At 39.0% G+C, this 27,003-nt stretch overlaps 1 protein-coding gene and 1 pseudogene across 1 annotated transcript; both read right to left on the bottom strand.

Moving 5' to 3' along the window:
- Positions 1 to 12,363: 12,363 nt before the first annotated feature.
- On the bottom strand, positions 12,364 to 21,301 carry LOC113338247 (annotated as a pseudogene).
- A 505-nt stretch (positions 21,302 to 21,806) lies between these two features.
- LOC113338670 ((R,S)-reticuline 7-O-methyltransferase-like) lies at positions 21,807 to 23,473 on the bottom strand. The gene is made up of 2 exons (XM_026584043.1): positions 22,467 to 23,473; positions 21,807 to 22,333 (listed from the first exon to the last, which is right to left on the bottom strand). The coding sequence occupies exons 1-2, from the start codon at positions 23,232 to 23,234 to the stop codon at positions 22,031 to 22,033; spliced, it is 1,071 nt and encodes a 356-aa protein (XP_026439828.1). The 5' UTR covers positions 23,235 to 23,473; the 3' UTR covers positions 21,807 to 22,030.
- Between the last annotated feature and the right edge of the window lie 3,530 nt (positions 23,474 to 27,003).

The following is a 27,003-nucleotide window of genomic DNA, read 5'->3' as shown; positions in this document are numbered from 1 at the left end:
TCCAACAGCAGTGCTGAACCTTCTTCTATTCGTTCTGAAAGCAAATCTGTGATCTCCTGCACGTTTTTCTTCTTCCTTATCTCTCTTATTTTTGGTAAACATCTAATCCGTGATATCATAGGGGGAAGCCGATTATGAAAATGGACCTGAGACGGAGACTTGTGGAGACACAGCTTTGTATCCAACCGTGGCATCCGCACCTGGTGACCTTGGAACATAGGTTGCTCGAGATGAAGATGTTGTTGCGACTCAGACAATGGAGAGTACTCCAGTGACCGCTGGCGCAATTGTAGTTAGGAATTTTTTGTCGGTCGCTGATTCAGTCGTGGGCGCCACCTTCACTCCTCCATACCTGGTTCCTTATCCGGATCACGTGTTGATCGGGGGCTTTAGTGTGCCAGCAAAGTATGCGGCACTATACACTAAGATATGAGAAAGCTACGGACATACCGCCACGACCAAGAGAATTACTAGCCGACTCGCGTTGGTTAAGCGTGTGGAGGAAGCTTTGTCTTCAATTTTGACGACATGTGCAACGTGACTAGTCATACTGTTTCTAAGGATGTAATATCGAGCTGGAAGTTCCATTGTGACATGTGCGTAGACTTCGAGTTCAATGCTCCTTGGTTCGTTGAAGACTTCTCCGAGGTTGAAAAGTTGCTGGTCGAGACAGTCGAAGGTCCTTCTGCGGATGTGGTCAAACATCAGGAAGCGAAAGTCGAAAAGTTTTCAATAAAGTTTAAGCTGAAACGGGCGTCTCTTTAAAGAAAGAAGGAGGCTTTCTCTAAGAAGAGCAAGCCATTGTTGAAAAACTTTCCTTGAATGCGTTTTTGTCTTCTGAACTTCTTTACTTAGGTTTTTTTTTTAAAGGCAAATGAAACGCCTAGTTTATGGTTTTGGTTTGAATTGAAAGATAATTTTTATCTATGAGGGTTTTGGATTATTCTTTTTGAATGAATTGTTTTAGAATAGTGTTGTCTTGGTTACTATTGTAAGTGACGCAAACATCCCAGGAAAACCATGGAACCGCGAGCGTTGCGTGTCGGTAGAGAGCATGGGATGAAACATAACATGGATATTGGTTTTATCATTCACGTAAAACTTGAAGTAGTAAACTATGAATTTTGTCTAGGCAATACTTACTCGGTTTTTTCGGATCTCTTGACGAAAAATGAATCTTCCGGGTGTAAGTCCGAGTTTTGTGGGAAGCACCTCCGTGATTGTGGAAAGTCCCCAATCGTCCCTGAGTCACCTGATAACCGAGTCGTCGAACCCTGGGCTGATCGTTTTCTTCCACCATCTTGGAAGTCCCAAGTCACCTCTTTTCATGTCATGACTGGTAATTGAGTCGCCTATCCTTAGCGGATCGTTTGCTTCTACCACCTTGATGTCCGGGTTGAAGTATGAGATTAGGAGTTGGAAATTGATATTATAACCGAGAGATTAATCTCCCACTGTGGTCGGCAATTGTTTGAGGGTGAAAATAGTTTCTGCTGGTTTTGGTAATTTTGTGTGTTGTGGGTGAGAAACGAGTCTAAAACCTAAAAAATGTACTGCAAGGGAGTACTTTATATTCGAGAGATCAATCTGTATAAATCCAGCCTAAACCAAGAAATTTTCGTTTCAGACTTGCTTCGGTCACAAAGTGAAGGAGAAGGGTTGGTTTTGGGGAGGGAAGCGAAGAGAGTGTTGAGAACAAAATAGTTGATTCTGGAAGAGTAATTGTTTTGACTTGTATCAGAAAGCGTAAGCTAACATATGTGAAAGCTAACAGGTGATTTCTGAGTGTTGTATGCTCCTGACCAAAACTTGTTGTTCGGTGATAATAGGTAAGACCTATTTATACAAGTCCAAGTGAAACGTACTCTGGTCTCGTAAGAAATAGAAACGGATGAGTAAATGGGAGAAGGTGGTAACCGGTAACGCCTGGAATTGATGTTCCATAATGAAGGAAAGCGTTTCACCATTACTCCTTGTATTTACTAACCGCCTCATTCTTATGACACTGTCTTGTAATGAGCGTAGTGTACGTCGCACGCTGTAAACCGCCAAACCAATACCCTAACGAGCATCCCCCAGTTTGTGACATGTGTTGATGTCTCGAGTGTTTTCGTAGAAAACGTGTAGCATGTTGTTTATGTTTTGCAAGTTGAGCTTGGGAGACTTGCCGGCTCGGTGGTGACCCTCGACGGTCGAGATTTGCATCTTAAGAGGAAAGGCAGCCGTTAATTATTGCAACCCTTAGTTTGGTATAGATCGTCATGAAAGCATGGCCGGCATGTCTTTGACATGGTTAGGCGTGGCCAGGCTCGGATTTTGGAATAGTTTAGGCGCGGCCAAGAACTAGGGTTTTGGCATAGTTTGGGTGCGGCCAAAATTAGGGCTTGGCGTTGGGCCAAAAGTTGCCGCGCATTAGCTGGTGACCTTGGAAGGCTAAGATGTGTATCTTAGATGGAAGGGTGGTTGTTGATTGTCGCAACCCTTCGTTTTGGCAGCCAACGGCGTGGAAGAAACGCTGGCATGGTTTTGGCACGATGGTGCGGCTCGCATGCCTTGGCGCGGAGATGTGGATGGCATGCCATTGGAACATTTGGAGCGCTAGCATGGTTGGTATGATTTGGGAGCGAAGATGTGGCTCGGCATGCCATTGGCACATGCGACATGGTTGGCAGGCCTTGGCGCGGAAAAGTTGCATGGTATGCCATTCACACATGTGGCATGGTTAGCATGTCTGGGCGTGGAGATTCGGCTGGCACAGCATGCCATTGGCACATGTGGCGTGGTTGGAATGCCTTGGCGCGGAAATGTTGTACGGCATGCCATTGGCACATGTGGCGCGGCTGGCATGGTTGACATGTCTTGGCGCGGCGATCTTGGACGGTTGAGATCTGCATCTCAGATGGAAGGGTGGTCGTTGATTGTTGCAACCATTCGTTTTGGTAGCCGTGAAGGAAATGCCGGCATGTTTTAGGCGTGGCCAAGCTAGGATTTTGGCATAGTTTAGGCGTGGCCAAAACTATGGTTTTGGCATAGTTTGGGCGCGGCCAAAATTAGGACTTGGTGTTGGGCCAAAGGTTACCACGCGTTAGCAGACGACCTTGGACGACTAAGATCTGCATCTCAGATGGAAGCGTGGCCGTCGATTGTTGCAAACCTTTGTTTTGGCAACCGTGAAGGAAAGGCCGGTATGGTTTAGGCGTGGCCAAGCTAGGGTTTTGGCACAGTTTAGGCGCGACCAAAACTAGGGTTTTGGCACAGTTTGGGTGCGGCCAAAATTAGGGCTTGGCGTTGGGCCAAAGGTTACCACGCGTTAGATGGCGACCTTGGACAGCTAAGATCTTCATCTCAGGTGGAAGGGTGGTCTTTGATTGTTGCAACCCTTCGTTTTGGCAGCCTGCTTTGTGCATGGAAAGTTGGGATGGCTGGCATGGTCGGCATGCCTCGGCTAGGAGATGCGGCTGGCACGGCATGCCATTGGCACATGTGGTGCGGGTGGCATGGTTGGCATGCCTCAGCGCGGAGATGTGGTTGGCACGGAAAGCCATTGGCACATGTGGTGCGGCTGGCATGGTTTGCCATTGGCACGGTTGTGCGGATAACATGGTTGGAATGCCTTGGCGCGGAGATGTGGCTGGAACGGCATGTCATTGGCACATGTGGTGCGGATGGCATGGTTGGCATGCCTTGGCGCGGAGATGTGGATGGCATGGTTTGCCATCGGCACGATGGTGCGGATGGCATGGTTGGCATGCCTTGGCGCGGAGATGTGGCTGGCACGGCATGCCATTGGCAGATGTGGTGCGGCTGGCATGCCTTGGCGCGGAGACGTGGCTGGCATGGTTTGCCATTGGCACGGTGGTGCGGCTATCATGGTTGGCATGCCTTGGCGCGGAGATGTGGATGGCATGGTCGACATGCCTTGGCGCGGAGACGTGGCTGGCATGGTTTTCCATTGGCACATGTGGCGCGGCTGGCATGGTCGGCATGCCTTGGCGCAGAGACGTGGCTGGCATGGTTTGCCATTGGCACGGTGGTGCGGCTGTCATGGTCGGCATGCCTTGGCGCTGAGACGTGGTTGGCATGGTTTGCCATTGGCACGGTAGTATGAGAATTAAGATTTGGTATATACGAAGATGATGTCGGTCAACACTAAGGGTTTTTCCGTGGAACATGACACATGTATGTATATAAAAAAAAGGTACCTCGGTAATTCTTACGTAGGCATGCTGATTGATTCAATAAATGCGCTAGTGGTCGTAGTGACGTCATGTCAGATGTACGGTTTTACGATTTTAACCCTAATCTAAAAACCACCATCAACATTAAGTCCCATGCTTAGCTCGGAACAGGAGCATTGTTGCGAGGTAAGCATAAGATGGTGACAGGCAAGGACAAAATCGAAATAACAAGTCATGAAACATGGTCAGGAAGACCCGGCTAACCTTTTTCAAGAGATAAGGAGAGTTTGTGATTCTCGTGTTGGCGGCCTTGCATAAATTCTACTCGTGGTGTTGCTAGCTAGACCGTGAAGTGGTGAGACGTAGACTGTCGTCTTGGCTTGGTCACACGTCGTCTTGGATGGGCTAGGGAACGCAGAGGTGCTGGATTAGCGAGTTGTTGGTGTTGCTCGGCTTGGAATGGGAGCCGTAGGTATTGTGCGGCTTGGAATGGAGCCGCCAGTGTAGTATTGGCTTGGAATGCGGCCGTTAGAATAGACTTAGCGTTGGTGTTGGCTTGGGATTGGGCGACGGCTCGGTGTGGCAAGGCATGGCGCGGTTTGGCGAGGCAAGGCATGGCGAGGTTTTCACGGTGAGGCAAGGCATGGCGGGATTGTTTGGCACGGTGGTGGCTTGTCTTCGCGGGCCCGATTGCCTCTTTTTCTTACTTAACTCAAATAGGAAGTCCTTTCCTTATTCAAACTCCAAAGTGTCACGCCTATAAAAGGGCTCGGCCTCTCCCTTTTATTTCACACCTTTGTTCTTACGTCCTGGCCACGCGGTAGCAATAAAGTGAGCAAGCGTATCTCAGGTATGTCTTCCGACGTTTCCTCTTCAATTTGTTTTTCTTGTTTTCTTGTGTTGGTGCAAACGCTAGCCTTAAGTGTACCTTTCATGAACTTGTAGAAATATTTTTTTCTTCTATATTTGTATGAACCCCAGCCGTAGATATACTTTCCATGAATTTATAGAAATATTTTGGCGTGCATACGGTAATGACGTTGGCCACTTCAATTGTTACGCAAAGTAGGCATGCATGGGCAGGTAACTGCCCGTTCCTTCCCACGAAAACCTAGTTTCTAGGGTTTCCTCCCTTTCCTTGGTTTGGCCGTGTGCATGGTTTCCGTGGAGGGGCGCACTTTCTTGGACGGGTGCGTACTTCTCGCTGCAGGTTACGGCCTTGGCATGAGGCGTGTTTTCCACGGTGACGCAGGGGCTGCCAATCCCCATTTCTTTGCCTATGCGCGTTATGACTTGCAACAAATTGGCTCGTGTCCAGAATGGATCCCCTGTTGGTTGATAAAATAGCTTTCATGCACTTTCGTAGTAATTTCTCTTCGTATTGTTCTATTGTAGTTACTTTGAAGGTGAAAGCTGCGTAAGGAAATTTTCGTTAGGATGTCGCTAGAGAAAAGTCTTGACGTACCGAAAGACGTTGGAAATTCCAAGCCAAACGTAGATGATGAATTCTTTACAACGTCCCCAAAGCTAGGAGAAATCATCCCAAGTACGTGCTGATTCTTCTGACCGGTTCAGAGAATGAAGGAGTAGCCCGGTCGGTCCGGGCAGGGGGTGTAATACGGTTTTGGCTTTAGAGGAAAGAGTATTCTGCTTTTCCTATTATCTTTAAAATCAATATGAGTCCATTGCGTTCCTTTGACAAATGGATGCGATTCATGATAAGCCAGGACTGTGTAAGAGTCAACTTGACCAAGGCAGATCATTGATGTTGTTGCGACTTCTGTAGTACTTCAAATTATGAAAGATATTCTAGGCTTGGTTGCTTTCATTTCCACATGGTGTCCAGACACTCATACGGACATATGTAGGTGGGGTGAAATGACTATCTCCTTAGAGAGCATGGCCGTCTTGCACCTTCCTGTAATAAGAACCCTTGATATCAAGTTGTCTGGAGATGAAGAAGAAATGCGCGCCGCTATGGTTGTGAAGTCAAAAGGGTTCGTTCGGAAAGAAAACGAGACAAGGTGCTTCTATAGCTGGTGGGTGTCTCAATGGTTTCCTGATGAGTTGGAGCCGAATCATATGAATAATACACTTCATGTTGCGGCGTTCTTGCTCTTTGGTTATCCAGAGATATTTTAGATGATGGCTCTGGTAAGTAGGATATAAGACAGGAACTTATCAAGTTCGCCATAAAATTAGCAAAAGGTGTCGTTCTCCCCATTGGAAGCTTGTTTATTGGTTCTCTGTATACACATTTGGATCATTTGGGCACGGACATGTGCGCTTCAAATGGTTACATGAAAGTGGACTCGTACATCCATGCCGTTAGTTGGATTGTGTATATCCTCGTCTCTTTTCTGAGCGTCTGTCTTTGTGCCTTTCCAGGGTCTTAGTAGCGTGAACGTCTTTATCAAACTTGCAAGTAGTCAGAAGACAACATTTCATGAGACATAGGGTGGAGATGCTGAACCTATCTGTGGTGAAGAGGAACCCGAGAAGGAAGAAAGTTCGGATTCTAGTGACAACGAGAATAGTTCTTCCAACAACAGTGTTGAATCTTCTTCTAGTCGGTCTGAAAGAAAATCAGTGAGTCTCCTACACGTTTTTCTTCTTCCTTCTCTCTCTTATTTTTGGAAAACATCTAATCCGTGGTATCATAAGGGGAAGCCGATTCTCAAAATGGACCTAAGATGGATACTTGTGGAGACACAGCTTTGTCTCCAACCGTGGCAGCCGCACCTGGTGATCTTGGAACAGAGGTTGCTCGAGATGAAGGTGTTGTTGCGACTCAGACAATGGAGAGTACTCCACTGACCGCTGACGCAATTGTAGTTAGGAATTCTTTGCCGGTCGTTGATTCAGTCACGGGCGCTACCTTCACTCCTCCGTACCTGGTTCCTTATCCAGATCACGTGTTGGTTAAGCGTGTGGTTAAGCGTGTGGAAGAAGCTTTGTCTTCAATTGACGACATGTGCAACGTGACTGGTCATACTGTTTCTGAGGATGTAATATCGAGATGGAAGTTCTATTGTGACATGTGTGTATTCTTCAAGTTCAATTCTTCTTGGTTCGTTGAAGGCTTCTCCGAGGTTGAAAAGTTGCTGGTCGAGACAGTCGAATGTCCTTCTGCGGATGTGGTCAAACAGCACGAAGCAGAAGTCAAAAAATTGTCCAGAAAGTTTAAGCTGAAACGGGCGGCTCTCCAAAGCAAGGATAAGGCTTTCTCTAAGAAGAGCAATCCATTGTTGAAAAAATTTTCCTTGAATGCGATTCTGTCTTCTAAACTTCTTTATTTAGGGTTTTTTTTTTGAAAGGCAAATGAAACGCCTAGTTTATGGTTTTGGTTTGAATTGAAAGATAATTTTTATCTATGAGGGTTTTGGATTATTCTTTTTGAATGAATTGTTTTAGAATAATGTTGTCTTGGTTACTATTGCAAGTGACGCAAATATCCCAGGAAAACCATGGAACCGCGAGCGTTACGTGTCGGTAGAGAGCATGGGATGAAACATAACATGGATATCGGTTTTATCATTCACGTGAAAACTTGAAGTAGTAAACCATGAATTTTGTCTAGGCAATACTTACTCGGTTTTTTCGGATCTCTTGACGAAAAATGAATCTTTCGGGTGTAAGTCCGAGTTTTGTGGGAAGCACCGCCGTGATTGTGGAAAGTCCCCAGTCGTCCCTGAGTCATCTGATAACCGAGTCGTCGTGCCCTGGGTGGATTGTTTGCTTCTACCATCTTGGAAGTCCCCAGCCACCTCTTGTCGTGTCATGACTGGTAACTGAATCGCCTATCCCTGAGCGGATCGTTTGCTTCTACCACCTTGATGTCCGGGTTGAAGTATGAGATTGGGAGTTGGAAATCGATATTGTAACCGAGAGATTCATCTTCCACTGTGGTCGCCAATTGTTTGAGGGTGAAAATATTTTCTGCTGGTTTTGGTAATTTCGTGTGTTGTTGGTGAGAAACGAGTCTAAATCCTAAACAATGTACTGCAAGGGAATACTTTAGATTCGAGAGATCAATCTGTACAAATCCGGCCTAAACCAAGAAATGGCCGTTCCAGACTTGCTTCGGTCACAAAGTGAAGGAGAAGGGTTGGTTTTGGGGAGGGAAGCGAAGAGAGTGTTGAGACCAGAATAGTTGATTCTGGAAGAGTAGTTTTTTTGACTTGTATCAGAAAGCGTAAGCTAACATATGGGAAAGCTAACAGGTGATTTGTGAGTGTTGTGTGCTCCTGAACAAAACCTGTTGTTCGATGGTAATAGGTAATACCTATTTATACATGTCCAAGTGAAACGTACTCTGGTCTCGTAAGAAATAGAAACGGATGAGTAAATGAGAGGAGGTGGTAACCGGTAACGCCTAGAAAGTATAAGAACCGATCATTTGAAACTAACAGGGCGTATTAATCTTGAGATCAATGATATACTGATTTTCTTGCATGGCCTGATTATCAACGCGAAGGATGGATGACCAATCCAAACTAATAACAACTTTACCCTAATTTGGTAATTATTGCTATTAAAGTTAATAACTAATTACCGTTGAAAAGTCTTAATTTTAGGTCATGAGTAAATTTTATGGGTCCGTATCTTCTGTGCCAAAAGGAGGTGAGCCACTTGTGCCCGGCCAATAACGTGGCGACACGTGGTCTCTTTTATTTATAACTCCCAAACCGTTTTCAGTTAGGAAAATAGAATCACAATTAATTCGGTGAAAGAATTTGGGAGATATAAGATAAATAAATCTATGTTCATCAAATTCTATTTTTTTTATTTATGATTATGTTTATCGGATTAATTTATTTTCTTTGTTAATATTAGGGTGCGTTTGGTACGTGTTCCAATCTTTCAGTTTCATTCAACAATTTGATTTATCTTAGACTTAGTCCTATCGGTGCTAATCTAGCAGCTAGATTAGCAGTCCATGTCATCCAAGACTACTTCCTAAGTCCTATGGGAGTGCTAATATAGCAGCTAGATTAGCAGCCCACGTCAGTTGGGACCACCGCCCAACGTTGTTTGGTTCAGCGCAACCAATTTCAGCCGTCAGATCAAATTTTGTGATTTTTGTGATCCGTGTGATTTTTGTGAGCGCTGAACCATTCATCGTAAAGGTGATTATTGTGGCGCTGAACCATTCAGCGCTTCAATCTCGCTGCTACTTCACCTGCGAGCACATGCTAGGAGAGAGAACTAGTGTTAACTTTAGGCCACACTTTTTTTTGAATTGCAACACTTAACTGCTAATCTAGCAGCTCAATCTAGACCATAGGACTTAGTCTTATTGCAATCTCTAATTTTTCACTAGTCTTTCAAAATTTTCAAGAAATCGCAATAGATCAAACTTGTAACTGACATATCTTTTTACAAGACTATTTAAGCTTTAACTGCGTTCGGTGGTGGTTATTTCATCACAAAAGGTGTCTCGCCCATAAACTAGCGCCCATTTTTCCTTTAGATCATATAATATTTTTAGCAAATCATTTCCGTTGAGATTGTATTTGTCGAGCATCTTAAACCACACATTCGTAAATTCTTCTTCATTCTCGTAATCATAAACACGACTTGTGAAATCAATTGCGAAAATTTTAAATTTATGAAACACATGGCTAAGATGCTTCATAGCATTTTGATAAATGTGCCGGAATGCACAATCGAAGACATGATTCTGGCCACATAAAGTGAAGCTTTTTATTTGAAAGTGTCTTAAAGGAATTGTCCCTACAAGGAAAAAGTTGAGTCACTATGAAGCAAATATTGAGGTTACCTGCCCTTATTATTTGTCTAGGGAGGAATCTTTGCAGCATTTGCTTATTTAATGTGATTACGTTATATCAGTTTGGCTAGCAATGAATATTAATGTGTCAAACATTCAATCTCAGAATTTAGATTTAGTAAACTGGGATAACCAGTTGGTTTGATTTCCCATAATATTATGATACATAGGAAAAATCCAATTGGATTCTAACCCTTATGTGCACCGCCTGGAAAATTTGGGAAAACAGATGCATGGCACAGGCTGGGGCAGATGCTTCAATGGAGATGTAGATCCATAGCAAACATAATGTTTGTCCATGCAAGAAGCTATAATGTGGGACAAAGAGAAAAAGCTTGATAATGATATCTTTGAAACAGACTGTCAGAATGTAGTTAACTCTCTCCAAAATACCAATACATTTGTTCACTGGATGAATCAAGGACTTGTACAGAAAATAAGGCATTCAGCTACAACCTTGAATTTTTTTGATGTAAGATATGTTAAGAGAACAGTTAATAATGTTGCTCATGTTATAGCGGACAATGTTAGAACCGACAGGTCCTCTTTTAAATTTTAATGTAACATCTCTGATAAATATGATCAACTTATAAGGGATGGTAGGACTGTTAGTCAGAAGTTATGTAAAATTACTCTATGAATGAGGCTTTCTTTTGCATCAAAAAAACAATATCTCAAATATTTTTCATATCTTTACATATATATTATGATAATTAGATATTAAATTTATTTATCTTCTATCTCATAAATTCTTTCACCGAATTAATTGTGATTTTGTTTCCCTAACCGAGAGGAGTGGAAAAAGGAAACTACAAACGGTTTTGTGTTACAAATAAAAGAGACCACGTGTCGCCATGCTATTAGCCGGGCACATGTGTCTCACCTTCCTTTTGGCACAGAAGATACAGACCCAAATTTTATATATCCTCTTACCTTTTTAAAATTTAAATCAAATTAAAATAAAGTAAAAAATTATTTTCTTTATTAAGATAGCGATCCGTTTAGAATTACCAATGGAATCGTTTTGTTACGTGCACACTTATTATAGGAGTGTGCATAAAATTGCACTCGGAAGTTCCAATTTCTTCATTCTTTTCTCCCATATATAACCCAAATTTTCCATCTTCTCTCTTTCCTTCCCAATTTTTTCTTTTCTCTGAAGATTTCAGTCGTGAGAAGAAGTTCCCAATCTGGGTAAATCTTAGTATTTTCTAATGATTACATGATTGATTATTGTTCTTCCTATGATATTCTTGTATCAAATCATCTTTTGATGGATTTATACAAAACCCTAGATTTTTCGGAACCAAATAAGTCAGATTCGTAACGATTCTTAAAGCTAATTTAGAGGAAGAGAAGTTTAATTATCAAAATGATATTTTTTTCCTTTTTTTTTCAGTTCAATAATGAACTTAATCTTCTTCTTTTTCCCCTAATCTCTTGATTTTCATATGTATTAATCGAACATAAATTTAATTTCATAGAAAACCAAATTCGTGATTTAGTTCCATGGTTTTTTGATTTATTTTCATAGAAACAAATTCAGATCAGATTACCACTAATGGGATCCAGATCTCTTCTGATGAAACTTTGCTTTCATTGTCAACTACACATTTTAACCTTAACCTAATTCCCCATTCAACCTTGATGCCAAACAACAAATATCGGGTAATTGGATTTCTGGGTTGTTTGAACTACCTAGAAAATAAATTCTAATGGTGTCAAACGTACCCTAAATGAAATTCACAATTAAAAAAAAACACAAAATTGGTTAAAAAGACTAAAATCAACAATTCCTGGGTGAAAAGGACATTTAGATTTTGATACTGTTTAAATGGACAAAAATGTAAAAATAGCCAGGATGTAAACAGTTTCATCCTGCCCATTTTTAAATACTTTTTCTTATTTTTAATTTACATCAGGATGCATCAAGTTTCATCCTTGCTATTTTTTAAGTTTAAGTCAGGATGAATTCAGTTTCATCCTTGCTATTTTTTTGTGTCCATTTCACCCATAATAATTTTTACTCGTCCATTTGAATCATGTTTTAAAAATATTTGGATGAATGACCCATTTTCCGTAAAAAAAGAAATGATCTTGTTTCTACCATATGAACAAGTTCTACGCGACTACGCCAACCAATTTAAAATTTGTATTTGCCCTTCCAAATAAAGATTTTCTTTTATTGAGAAATGTAATCATATTATTGTAACTTGCCAATAATTTCAGCAATGTGTTTATGCATGGAGCAGAAATACTAATTGAAATAAAACACGAAAGCAAATAAAATCCACATATTCTCGCATTTCCATCTAATGTAATAACTTCATCATCCATGAGTAATAGTGTAGTAAAAGAAATGAATCACAACAAACATGTACAGAGAGACGATAATAATATCTTCTAGAAAAACAACAAATTACTTTAAAAAATTTCACACAAGAGTTGATAGGTGACTATCATACATTGAGCACTTTAATCTCCAGTACTCGTAGTCCAGATTAGACCTCTGTGTTTATTAGATTTGTTGGTCAGCTTAAAACAAATAAATCATACATGTAAATTGGCATATAATGGAATACAGGGATATGAAATGCTTAGTCTTAAGAGCATTAATCTTTGGCCGTCATTCGGGGAAGGCCTCAATGATAGAATGGGTTGTGGGAATTTGTATAAGATTATAACGAGGGAAGCCTGCACATTTCAGCAAGTTGTTCCATTCGACTTCAGTTCTTTCTTTTCCTCCTGGGATTACCATCATCAGTAGATCAAACGCCACTCCTGCTTCATCAAATAAGCCATTTCCATCTGGTTGCAGTACACAATCAACAATAATAACCTTTCCATTCTTCGTCTTTGATATTGCCTTATAACAATTTTTCAAGATCTTGACGCAATTTTCATCACTCCAGTCGTGCATTATCGACTATAAAATTCATATAGACACCATTTCAAATGTGTTGTCTCGATTTCTATGCACATGCCTTTTATAACTTGTACATCATTCTAAAATGAAAAATCATAAAGAAAGAAGCACTCCATCCATTCCTCGTCCAGTTCAAAGGTAAAATGTATAGTTAGAATCATAACCTATTGATTTCAAAGGTATTCTCGCCAAAAGAATACGTTTAGTGTTGAGATTAACCTTGTAATAGCATGATGTATATTATTTTGAGAAAATTGGTCAAATGCATGGACAATCAACAAACCTGGTCGTGGTGGACGAGTAAAATATTGAATTGGGTAAAATGGACGACTGAAATTCATTTGTCCATTGGTAATGATTTGAATGGAATGGAGGAAACCATAGCAATTACTGGTGGTATGGAGTGTTCAGATGGATGGTGGTGTTGTAAAGTTATGAAATATTTGCGTATGTAGCTCGAGTCTGAGTAGAAGTTCGTGTTGTTGCTAGACTTGGAAGTAATAGTGATCGTGGAAATAGGTGGATTACTTATGTCATCATTTGTACTCGATAGCGAACTGAAGTTGTGGTAATTAAGGATAGAAGCTGTGCGTAGCTGCTGAAATGGAAGCTCATAATTATGTTATACTTGTTGGATAATAACAATTAAAAATTAATCAATCAACTAAATAATATAAGAGGCACTTATCTGATTTTTTGTGTGTTCTCCTTAGTCAACTGTTAATGTCTTGAACATCCTGATAAACACCATGGAAACAAGAAAACGATAATGGTAGATTGAGGCGCATGTTCAACATACTGTCCTTAAGACAAGAATGCCCGGCTACACTCTGAAAAAAGATGATGCTATAGCCCTACGGGTACATCTGCCTCCAAGATACAACAATCTTAACAAGCTTGAATAGCACATTCAAACTTGTCCTTCTAGAACTTGGCAGCGGAAAACTCACGAATCGTTAGCACTTAAAACCCTCGTATCAAACATCAAAAAACGAATAAGAAGTACTCAACCCCAGGGGGATATGAGAGAGGTTTTTCTATATATATCGGCATCAAAAAGAGGTTCTTCTTATATAAAACCCTAACCCAAATCCAAAAAATATATGGTAAACTTATCCCGTAAAAAACTAAGAGATAAATTTGGAAGGTGTTTTTATTTTTGGAAAAACCTTTTTATTAGTAATTTTTATTCACATAAAAATGTATTTTTTCCAACAATCCCCCACATGAATAAAAATACGATAAAACACGGAAAACAAGAAATATCACGAATAGGCATAGGTGTCCATAAGGTCTTGAACCTTTTCTTAGTGAGAGGTTACCTGAACTACTTATTAGCCAGTGTCCATTAGGTCTTGAACTGTCTAACATTTGGTGTAACTCGCGATAACAACCACACATGATATCTCCAAGGTTGCTGCCAAGCTCCGCCGTTGTGTCCATTTTGGCCCTGGACGTCTTGTTTCTCAGAATGCTCTAGAGAATCAGCTCATATTCTCATAGAAAGCGACCCACTTCCTCATTCAGATAGGTGAGTTCCATTAAGAGTGTTCACTGCTACACCCCACTTCAATCTTAAATTGAAACTATGGAACTCATTAAGACTTATTAAAAGTCATCCTTCACATGCAGTCACACTATCACATCTACACCATAGGGAAGGGACAGAGAATATCATTCTCTGATAGTGTTTACCTTTACCCGTCATAAATTAGTTGTCTCATTTGAAACCTTGATCTTGGGATCTCCAGACAGCAAGGTTGAGTATCCTTCATGGCAAGTTTATTTTATATGAGCTTAAGTCCCACTTCCCCCTCGATGTATAATTACGAACTATCTCTTTAGAAAATCCTTTCGTCAAAGGACCACTAATTTTTCTGTTGACTTCCCTAAGTCTGTGAGGTTCTCTTTTGACTTTACATGTCTACTGAGACCTCTTTTTGACTTCACGAATCAACTAAAATTACTTTATTAAAGAGTATAATTATCTTACCGAATTAGCCTTCCCCGAGTATGTCTAGACATTGTCATTGCTCATTTACTTTAGACTCACATAGTCAATTGAGTTTCTGCAATGATGGCCACAGGCTTCGGTCACAGAGGAATATCTTCTAAGAAGCATCTTAGTAATCATTCGTCTTCCTCTTATGCTTGAATTAAAGCACACGAACTTTGATTTCTTCAATATACAAGTTCATCTTGTCTGTTTTAAGGACTTCCTTAGACAGACACTCCTTAAGAGGATACACACATAGGCTAAGATTTATCCATAGCCTGAAACAACAACATCTCTTAAGGTCAGTACAATATATATTACATACACAATTTAAGATGTACCTCAAGTATCTCAAATCTCTAATCAGATCATCTCAGTAATTCTCTTGAGATACAAGAGTATTTGTATACACCTGATATACTGCACATTTACAACACACATTAAATTCATCGAGTTTGACAAAGACCATTTCCTTCAGAATATATTCTGGTTTCCTTCGATCCTTTAGATCAAATCAACCAATTGGTCTTTCAGTCAAGTCGTAAATATCACATATTTCATAGGTGGTTGTAAAGCATATAAAAAATACATGTACTATTCAGTAGTACATTCTTTACATCTTCCTCAAGATTAATGTTAGTTCAATATACATCACATATGTGAAATTACATATGTACCTCATGCATTCTAATCTCTGATCCTTTAGTCAGAGCATCCCTGTGATTTCCCAGGTTAAACGCGGATGCAAATCTGTTTTACAGCACATACTAAATGCGTTAGACAGAAACTATATCCTCAAAATTTATTTTGGTTACCTACTGATCCTTTAGACCACTTCAACCGCATAATAGTTTCCTGTCAAATCTGACGTGAAATCCATTGTACTGTTACATGATATTGAAGGAGATGAATTTCTGCACAATACTTACCGGTACCTTCACGGATGCTTTTGTCAATGGAGAATGCACTTTTGTTGGAACAACCTAGTGCTCCTGTTCCCGCATTCATCGCCTCATTTTTCAGGGAAGTTTCTTACCTGACTAACTATAAGCTTAGGTAAAAAGAAATCAAAAGTACTCTCCTTCGTGACATCCTTCAAACTGAAAGTCAAAAACTCTTCCAATTTCTTATACTTGTTCTCGGAATTTCTGCTTAGTAATCGCCTCATTCGAGCTTCCGTTGCCAATACGGATGAAGACTTACTTTCATCAAGAAGTTTTTCCCGTCTATAAAAGCTTTGCCTAAAAGATTTACTTTGCGTCTTTTCTATCAAAAGCAGTCATGACGAGATTTTATTGAAGATTCGACCAAGCTACTATGAAGAGAGGGGCTCTTCTCATTGGTTTGTTTCAGGCTCTTAATTTTAGTTCTGGAATTGTCGAGAGTTTTAGAGCCACATGGGCCGCGTGTCTTTCTCCACTTTGGATTTTGATACCTGTAGATCAACTCTTCGAGCTTCTACCAACATTGATTTTTCACCCTGCAACAACTTTGCACTGCTGTTTTCCATGCCAACAGGCTTGGCTGTTACGCTAGCAGTTGTTTCCTCCTCGTGTTTGGTTTCACTTTCTTTTTTGGAACGGACTTGCGCCTCTCTCACCCTATCTGCCAATGCTATATAGTACCTGATGGCTCCGGCAATCGCTTTACAATAATATTTTTGTACAACCAGCAGGTCCGGAACCCTCAACAATTCAATATAGGCCTGGAGAGTCAATTTTTGAGAAGGATAGGAACGGACGTCGAATAGGTCTTCAGTCATTGCGTAGAGCTTCTCCACAGCAAAGAACCTTCTACTAGAAGTCTCGAATTTTTGTAGGCGGTAATAACTCTCTCCAGAAGTAAGCTCAAACCACATCGACTGCCTTAAGTAGTGCAAATTATTGTGTCGATCTAAATCCTCTCCTGTACAACCAGCCGCCTGCTCAGCCAAATTCCTCTGCACAAAATCCTCTCCTATACAAGCAGCCGCCTGCTCAACCAAATTTCCCTGCACAAAATCCTCTCCTGTACAACCAGAAGCATGCGCTTCAGACACTCCCTCTTTACGAAGGGGTCCGCTAGATCCACGCACCTAGCTTTATTTGCCAAAGCAGCTGCTGCTACCAGGTCACCTGCGTGCTTCAATATATTTCCCTTGGCTAGGTGAAATTCCTTAACAGTTGGAGCCCGCTTAACAGCCTCGTCTATTCTGGCAAGAGATGTCTCATATTTGCATGTCTGTCATAATACTGAGCTAACAAAAACAACGTCCACGTAAGTGTTGAAGGGGGCTCGTTGTCTTCCCTCCTTGGATATCCTCCAGTTGTGTGTATGAAACTTTCCAACTCTAGAATCAATTACTCGACGATATCTCCCTTGCTAGGGTGCTCGTAAAAATGGCATAGGTCAGAGAACAATGTCGGAACTCCCTGCGACACAACAAGTACGCTAGCACTAATACCCGTACATTCCACTAACACAACTGATGCTACATTTCCCTTGTTATAAATATTCATGATCTCAAGAAATATTGCATCAGAGCAGTAAAGTTGTTGGAGCATGTGTTTATTGTCTGTGTTGAAGCGTCCTCGGCTTACAGAATCATTTGATGGTCATGGACTGTCCTAGATGCAACCTTAAACACCGACTTGTATGAGAGTGATATACTGCCTTTTAGTGGAAATGCAATACGAGTTGAGGACGAAAAATTTTGTGAGGTTGAATGTACTTAAGGGGTACAATTCTGTTTCAGTTTCTCATAATTGAATACCTTGCGAATTTACTTCAAAGGAAAATTATAGTATTGCTGATTCTAGTCTCTCACGCAAATAAGTGAAATGTTGCTCCAATACATCGGAAATAGTATTCTCAATTTGGAAGGGGTAGGAAGGTGGAGAATGTATCTTCACCCATCACAGCAAACATATTCTCCAGACAGTGCAGCACCAGCTGTTTTTGATGATGAGTACACGCAGCAACCACCTCATGTTTACGCTCAGCAAGGCGCCCTGTCTGGTTATAGTCAACCTACTGCTCATGAAGCACCTGGATATGCTCAAGGTGGTCAGGTTCCATATGGGACTACTCAAGCAGGTTACGGTGAGCATCCAGTTCCCAGTAGTAGTGCGGGCTACCGGTATCCTGGGACTGTTGAAGCTGGAAACAACAATTATCCTTATGAATTGTTTGATGATTTTTCAGCTTAATTAACAATTAATCTCTGTGTTGAATCCCTGACTTGTGCTTGTATAAGCTATGCTAGGTGCCACACAGGAAACCACATAAGATCTTGTTAGTCAGGTAAATAAATTGCGTGCAAAGATGAGGCGATGGATGCGGGAACTGGAACACTAGATTTTGTCAATGAAAGTGAGTCCTCCATCATGCAACAACATACCTGGCAGAACGAGTAAGTTAATTTACAATGCATCTCCTCATGCAAAGGTGCTATGGAAATCACGTTAGGCTTAACAATCATGTGACTATCTTTAAGAAGTTACTTAAGTTTGTACACCTTTAAAGTGATGTTTTGTGCTGAGAATTTCAACGAAAAGAGATGAGGATCATTTTGTGATGATTAGTTGTTGTACCCATTGCTGCTATGCACTAGCTCAAAGCAAGAGGTAAGCCTTAACTAATTTTAAATCATCTAAATGTGGGGGGCTGTCTGTCATAGGAATGCTTAACGTGTTCAAGGCCTTTTGGCTAGTTTGTTTGCAAACGCACATATAAAATTTGCTGGATATTAATGCATATATTTCGGTATTCCATTGTTATATATTTTATAACCACTAACAAATCTTAGATGTTGAAGATTTGGCAGGAAAAAATTGTTATTAAAAAAAAGAGGTCTCAGTATCTTGTCTTAAGATTGTTGGATAATAACAATTAAAAATTAATCAATCAACTAAATAATATAAGAGGCACTTATCTGATTTTTTGTGTGTTCTCAAAAAACGAATAAGAAGTACTCAACCCCAGGGGGATATGAGAGAGGTTTTTCTATATATATCGGCATCAAAAAGAGGTTCTTCTTATATAAAACCCTAACCCAAATCCAAAAAATATATGGTAAACTTATCCCATAAAAAACTAAGAGATAAATTTGGAAGGTGTTTTTATTTTTGGAAAAACCTTTTTATTAGTAATTTTTATTCACATAAAACTGTATTTTTTCCAACAATACTCACTGTCAATGGTATTCTTTTAATTTTTAATTAATTTATTTGGTCTCATTGTACAAACCATTTAATCGTTTTACCTGTGTTTTGGTTGTATATGATTTCATAGCACAAATAATTATACGGAAAATGGGTTATTTGTCCAAATATTTTTAAAACACAGTTCAAATGGACGAGTAGAAATTAGTATGGGTCAAATGTACACAAAAAGAATAGCAAGAATGAAACTGGTTTCATCCTGTCTTAAACTTAGAAAAGAGCGAGGATGAAACTGGTTGCATCCTGATGTAAATTTAAAACAAGAAAAAATATACTTGAAAATGGGTAGGATGAAACTGTTTACATCCTGTCTATTTTTAAAATTTTGTCCATTTAAACAGTATCAAATTTTACATGTCTTTTTTACTCAGAAATTGTTGATTTTAGTCTTTTTAATCAATTTTTTGATAATTATAGACACTTGTTTCAATTTTTTGTTGTGTCGCTTAACCATGTTAGACACATTGAGTTTTCATGTGAGTGTAATCCTATCTGTAATAGTTGATTATGGACCCTGATAAAGAAAAAATGGTATTTTAGGCGGTTATCTCTAAAATCAGTTATATAGAAATAAAGGTTGGGCAGAATACCTAGATTTGGATAGTATCTTTTAAATCCTTGGATATTTAAACTGGGTAATCTTTTTTGCTTATCTATTTGACTCAGGACAACGATTATTCAACCAATTTTGAGTACTAAATAACACATGTTATCTTGCGATATTAAGTGAAATACGATTTTTACTGAAATCACCATTGGTTTTTTGATGCCTCTAATCAAGGCGTGCTTGTTTTTCCTGACTTGGAACCCGACGCGACAGCTGACTCGTCCGAGTTAAATGCCCAACTATTTATCACTTTTTCAATATTTGAGTCGGATTATATTTGTGACTTTGTCGTGTTTGACTATCTCATTGGATTCATAATTTTCTATGGTCCTTTGTTCAAGAACTTAGCATCAGAGAAAGAATAATACCAGTTTATTTTATTTTTAATCTAAGTTGTGTGGATTTGACTTATCTTGCCTGACTTATCTGGGTCTACTTTAATATGTCTGTGTTTTGAGTTAAATGCAAACACGCATGGTATAAGTTAAATCCAGGTTTGATAAGTAAGATCTATACGACTCCGTTTAGTAAATATTGTATTAGTGTGTATAATTAGCTCCAAAGAGAACATTGATCTAACCTTCATTATAACGGCATCGGCTTCCGGAATCTCAACAAACATATCACCTGTAACATGGGTGACCCCTGGATGTTCTTGTGCAGTAGCCAGTACATGAGGTAGATCAAAATTGATACCTTTTACGTGTGGATTAGCCTCAACGATTGCTGCTATCATCGCCCCTTTCCCACCGCCAACATCAACAAGCGATCCTATATCGTTAAATCCATCTTTATATTCGGTCAACATCATGTTAACTATCATCTTAGCCGTGCATCCCATTCCATCATTGAAAACCTGATTGAAATGAGGATCAGCTACCGCCATATCCCAAATTTTACACCCATGAGCTTTCTCAAAAGCAAGACCATTTTCTTTGGTACAATTTGCTAGATATTGCCATGGTTTCAATATTGAAGGATGAAGAAAAAAATGAAATCATTGGGGATAGATTAAATTTAGAATCTCTTAATAACCATTTGGATGAAGGAGTTAAACCATACAAGATTTGATTGGTTTCTTGATGAAAATGAGATGTAAAAATACGTTTACGGACCAACAATCTCATCACACGAGTAAGATAATCGATGTTGGGAGATGATGATGATGTAGTTGTTTTTAAACTGTTGATGATCTCCAACACTGTGACCGGATGACCATGCGAGTTGATAATATCTGGTATACCAAGTTCAACTGCACATTTCAATGCCATTGAATCTGCAAATGCAAACACATGCTCCCATATTTCGGCTTGCCCTTTCGCTATTTCTTCTTCAGCATCCATCACTTGATCAGTAAATTGTGCTCTGTTTGATGGAAGAATTAAAGAGAAGTGGATGCATTTATACAAAGAAGCAAGGGGTATAATATACTTCTATCAAGTATCAACCAGTGGAATTGGCTCCTTATATTTATCTTTTTTCTTTTTTGACTAAAAAGTTTGAATGACTCCTTAACAGCTTGAAAGACTATTAGCCCTCTTCTTGATACAACAAAATTAACCATCGTCATGATCTAAAAACCTTGCAAATTTAAAACCTTAAACAAAGATCATTCTTTATTAATGTTTGAATGTTTCTGCTCGATGTACACAGTATAATTTTCATAGAATATGAGATCCTTTTCGTGATCCCAGATAGACACATGGATGCTAATGGGGCACCATTTTCCTTGAGGGGTACCAAAATTCATATGAAACAAACAATCACCTCACCATTGGAATGTTAGACCTCCAAACAAATTGGTACCCCTTTTAGCAATGCTGTTTAGATAAGTTTTTTTTTTCAGTGTACGGTGTACCAATAATTTCGATTGTTTAGTGCAAAGTTGTTAGCATCTGGTGACCAAAACCGATAATTAATTTTTGAATTCAAATCGATTTATGATGATGTGTGGGAAAATACATGTCGTTGGTCGGTGTTACAAAATTAGGTAACATCAATAGTTTGTTGACTAGACTTTTCCGTGAATACAAAATCAAGGTAGTTTCCGTTTTATCATTTTTATTAATTATCCAATTATCACCTTGAGTAAGCCTATACAGTTTATTTACTGCAAAATGTCAAAGAAAATTTATTATTCTCCTGGAACTTCAAATTAAAGCAAAGAAGGAAAATTCAAACACTCAAGCTCACATTCTCACAACATAGAATACTAATGTGTCTCTATCCCAAACGTCTGTGGGATAAGAATCTTATTAAGCACACTAGTAGACTACACCTCAGAGGTCATTTGTATTTTAGCTTCAGAGTACCAGCAGGTTACTCCTTGATTATTCTGGAAAAGCCTCGATAATACAATGAAATGCAGAAGTTTTGATGATATTATACCGAGGGAAACCAGCATTATTCAATAGTATCTTCCATTCTTCTTCAGTTCTTTCTTTTCCGGCTGAAGTATGTGCTATCATCACCATATCAAACAACAATCCTGTTTTATCAAATGTATCGTTACTATTTGGTTGCAATACACCTTCAACAAGTACGACTTTCCCATTTTTCTTCTTTGCTAATGCTTTATAACAACTCTTCAAAATCATTGCGCAGTATTCATCGTTCCAGTCGTGCAATACCGACTGCAAGCATAAATACATCACTCATTATACAATAATGCGCGCGACTGACAAAAATTATGCAAGGTATATCTGCAATTTTCCAAAACTATACGCATGTTACGAAATAATACGGAGCATTTCTGAATGGTCATACCTTCATCATGATAGCATCGGCTTCAGGTATATCAACAAACATATCACCACCAACATGCTTAACCCCTGGGTAATCAGGTGCTGTAGCCACCACATGTGGTAAATCAAAATTGATACCTTCTATATGTGGATTAGCCTCAACTATTTGAGCCATCATGGTCCCAGTACCACCACCGACATCAACAAGCGATTTTATGCTGTTGAATCCATCTTTATATTCGACTAGCATCTCGTTGATTATTGTTGAAGTTGTACATCGCAGTGCACTATTCAAAAACTCATTAAATTGAGGGTTAGCTAAAGCAAACTCCCAAATCTTGCACCCATAAGCTTTTTCAAAAGGAAAACCACCTTTTTGAACACATTCACCCAAATATTGCCATGGTTTTAATAATATCGGATCAGTTTCGAATAAAACCAATGTCGACACATTAAATTCAGAATCTTTCAATAACCATTTTGATGAGCGAGTTAAACCATACAAGGTTTCATTGCTTTCTTGGTGAAATTGGGAAGAGAATACACGGTTATGAACCAATAATCTCATTACACGCGTAAGATATTCAACGTTCGGAGATGATGATGATGATGATGTGGTTGTTTTCAAGCTGTTGATGATCTCCGACATAGTTACCGGACGGCCATGAGAGTTTATGATATCGGGTATACCAAGTTCAACAGCGCATTTCAATGCCATTGAATCTACAAATGCAAACATTTGCTCCCATATTTCAGCTTGCCCTTTCAACCTTTCTTCTGCAATATCCATTTCTGTTTTATGAATCAAATCAACCAATTGTGTGATTGCAGAGAATAACTGAACTGTACATATATATAGTCAGAAGTGAGGCATCGAGGCTGAGCTAAATGAGGACTAGAAAGAAGCCATCACCCATGCAAGAATATGGAAAAATATGATGCTTGTCGGATTTTCTTACATTAGTTTATTCCTTTGGCCTCGTGTAACTTTATGGACTGGCACTGGCTGCTCAATTTTATGTTTAGTTTTCTCAAAAAGAAATTAATGCGTGACATGAGCTGCTGACGGCTGGTTCATGAAACATTTCTGTTTATGGACACAATTCGGCAGATAAGTCTAATTAAGCACGCTGGAATATACCAGTAAAATAACTTATCACAATCAAGTAGATGCATGCATTTGTAAACAGGTATCAAGTAGTTACTTATGATCATTAGAGATGATGGCGGATTTGTTAGGAAAACGTCAGGTGCTTGACTTCTTTTTGGTAAGGATTGTTAGACTTGTTGTCAAAACGTTAGTTTAGCCGAGGGTCTATATTTGTCACCGCTGGTCAACCAGTGGTCATGGACCTAAATGTAGCTGAGTGGGATACTGCTGAAACTGGTTATTGAATGTAGTAGTAGTACTGCTTTTATATCGATCAAATTATAGCTAAATTAGATTGATTTTCATAGAAAACTTGTTGCTCGAGTATATTGATGTTTTGTGCTTTTATATCTCTCGAGTCTCCGACTCTCTGATAAAGGCACCTAAACGTTTGGAGCATTGCCAGTAATCCAAACCTTGCACTGGTTCGGACTTAGTACGTTTCAGCCTAGGTGATGATAGTACGAAAAGAACAGACAATGAAAGACAAAAAAGAACAAGATTTCAAGAAATTCATCAACTGATCATCTTTTTTTTCAATTCTTCATTTTCCACCGATCAGAAGTACTGACCAAATCAGAGCTATGGCCAGTAGAGTCTAACGTCTAATAGGCCCTATGGATTCTTATCAGGCTTTTTACCTTATGTTCAGAAATGAGAAATGGGTTATCCAATAATCGAAGCCCAATACACCTTTGAATCACATACACATCGCAGGCGGTCTTTCGGCCTTAGGGGGGCCATACCTTACATGTATAGTGGCACGGCATTATATATATACACGTAATACTTCTTCGGTTTCTAAAAAAGAATTACTTTTGCTATTTTATTTACTCCCTCCGTCCCCAAAATATAGGCGGAGTTTTTAATTTTTGTGGTTTCGCTAGATAGGTGGAATAACAATTCCTAGATGAGTTTTTCTTATATATGCCCTTATTTATTGTGCATTGATAATTGTATTAGGAACGAGACAAAGGTTAAAACAGGAAAGTAGATGCATATTTAAGAAATCAAGATAATTTTTTAATCTAAGAGATTTTGCTAAATCCGCTTATACAATAAGGACGGAGGGAGTATGCTAAAATGAAAAAATGAAAGTAATTTTGTTATAGGAAGAGTGTATTCATTTAAAGGAAAACCTCGTGGAGGACCTGATTAATTTTTGGGGTTAAATTTAGATTATGGACCAAGTTAAAATCATGAACCTCGTAGAATTTTAGTTAGGCTCGTGGAGCACCTGATTAATTTTTGGGGCAAATTCAGATTATGGGACCAAGTTAAAATCATGGACATCCTAGAATCTTAGGGCCTGTTTGGTACAGTTTTGAAAAACAGTTTTCAAAAATAGTTTTCCACTGTTTTAAAAACATACCCTTTTTTCCTTGTTTTCATTTTCTAAAAATTGTTTGGTAAACTGTTTTTGAAAACAAGGAAAACCAACTAAATCGGATCAAATGTAAAGATTCGTCTAAGAGATAGTGATATTAGTCATGACTCACTTGCAGTCATTCCCCATCTCTTACTTTGTTCTGAAAATAAAGAAAAGAATAAAGAAAAGAAAAAAAGAGAAAACACAGAAAACAATAATTTGTTGTTTTCATTTATTTTTTTTAAAAAACAGAAAACAGATAGAAAACATTTTCTGAAAATGTCCTTACCAAACGCGTTTTCTCCTGTTTTCTGTTTTCTCTGTTTTTAAAAACAGAAAACTGTTTTTGAAAACTATACCAAACAGGACCTAAGATTCTACGATGTCATGATATACAAAATAAGTAGAGACGGTAAGAGCATCCACAGTGGGCGAGTATAACCAAAAATTTGGGATGAGATCGTAACACAGTGGGACGGAGTAAAGATCAAATCCCAACCAAAGATCAAATTCCAGACCAAATATGGTCGCGACCAAATCCCAAATTCTAATATAGTCGGGCGTAAATTTAAAGTACGCTTGTTGCTGGGCGTAAATTTAAAGTACGCTTGTTAACGGGCGGAGATTTAAATTACGCCCGATGAAAATTCAAATTAAATAAAAAAGAAAAAGAATGAGGCGGACTTTTAAAGTCCGCCTGATGAAAGTTACAAAAAATATAAATGGGGCGGATTTTTAAGGTCCGCCTGATGAAAGTGTAAAATGGGGCGCAGCCATAACAGTCCGCCTGACGAAATTTTAATCATGTATCGTTGCGTCACAACATGAACTAAACCCAAAATTTGGTCTTTTTTTTGATCTTTGATCTTTGGTTTTGATCGCACCACTGCAGTTGCTCTAATAGGCGAGCCGATAAAATAGCTAGACATGCTAGAGTATGCGAAACCTCACGAGTTTGGGCTTCAAGTCCACCACGTTTTATTATAACCGCAATATTGATGGATAAAAATCCCGAAACTAATTCTTAGTATTAAAAAACAATGTGCAGGGGCCAGCTATCGTGGGAATGAATTATTATCTATATGGTAAAAAGCATATATAAAACAAATACAGATCGAGAATCAAACAATTTCCTATCTAGGGTATAATATTTTGAGATAGTCCATTCTGTAACAAGTATAACGTTGTGTTTGTTTGAATCTGACTCGTGGTCTGGATCTGACTCAATCTCTGACTCACCGTGAGTCAGATGTTAGACTGTTTTTTTTTTAATTTTGAGTCAAAACTGACTCAATTTCTGACTCAGACCTAATCTCTTATTCAGACCCGTTTGAATCAGTTAACAAAATACCCCTGATTCATTGAACCAAGCTACTGATTCATATATTTTTGAGTCAGTTGAGTCAGATATGACTCACAAAACAAACATATTGAATAAGCTCTGACTCAGTCATGTGATTTTTGTTAGATCCAGACGAGTCAGACGAGTCAGCTGTAACCAAACAAACTGTAACCAACAAATGCGTATGCTTATGAATGTTTGGGAAATTTTGTGAATACTCAAAAGAAAAAAATAAACAACATTGGCCAACCATGGAGCAGATGGAAGTCAAATAGGAAACTTATCAACCAAAATTTGGGACCATACAATTCCGGTTTTTATTAATCAAATTGTCTACCATGATTTCATGGATACTACGTACCCACCTCAAATTGTAACCTAAGTTTCCGTTAATAAAATTCATGCTTCAAAAGAAAAACATTGGCTTTGAACGCAAAAATTTTAAATTTCGAATATCGGAAAATAAATCGAAAATGAATATAAGAAATAAAGAATCGGTAATCAATCTACGTACAAATTATTTGGTAACTAAACAATAATGATGAAAAAAAAAATAGTAATAGTTGTACATCGATGATATAAGAGATGTAGTATATAGTTAATTTTTGGCAGCAGCAAAACCAAACCTTTCGTTTACCCCATGCGTCACCCCAACATTACCGGCAACACTCATTTGGGACAAGAAGGACCCTTACTTC

The sequence above is a fragment of the Papaver somniferum genome, unplaced genomic scaffold (assembly GCF_003573695.1).
Source record: "Papaver somniferum cultivar HN1 unplaced genomic scaffold, ASM357369v1 unplaced-scaffold_19, whole genome shotgun sequence".
Lineage (NCBI taxonomy): Eukaryota > Viridiplantae > Streptophyta > Magnoliopsida > Ranunculales > Papaveraceae > Papaver > Papaver somniferum.
The sequence above is the reverse complement of the archived record's forward strand: the minus strand, read 5'-3'. Positions and strand labels throughout refer to the sequence as shown.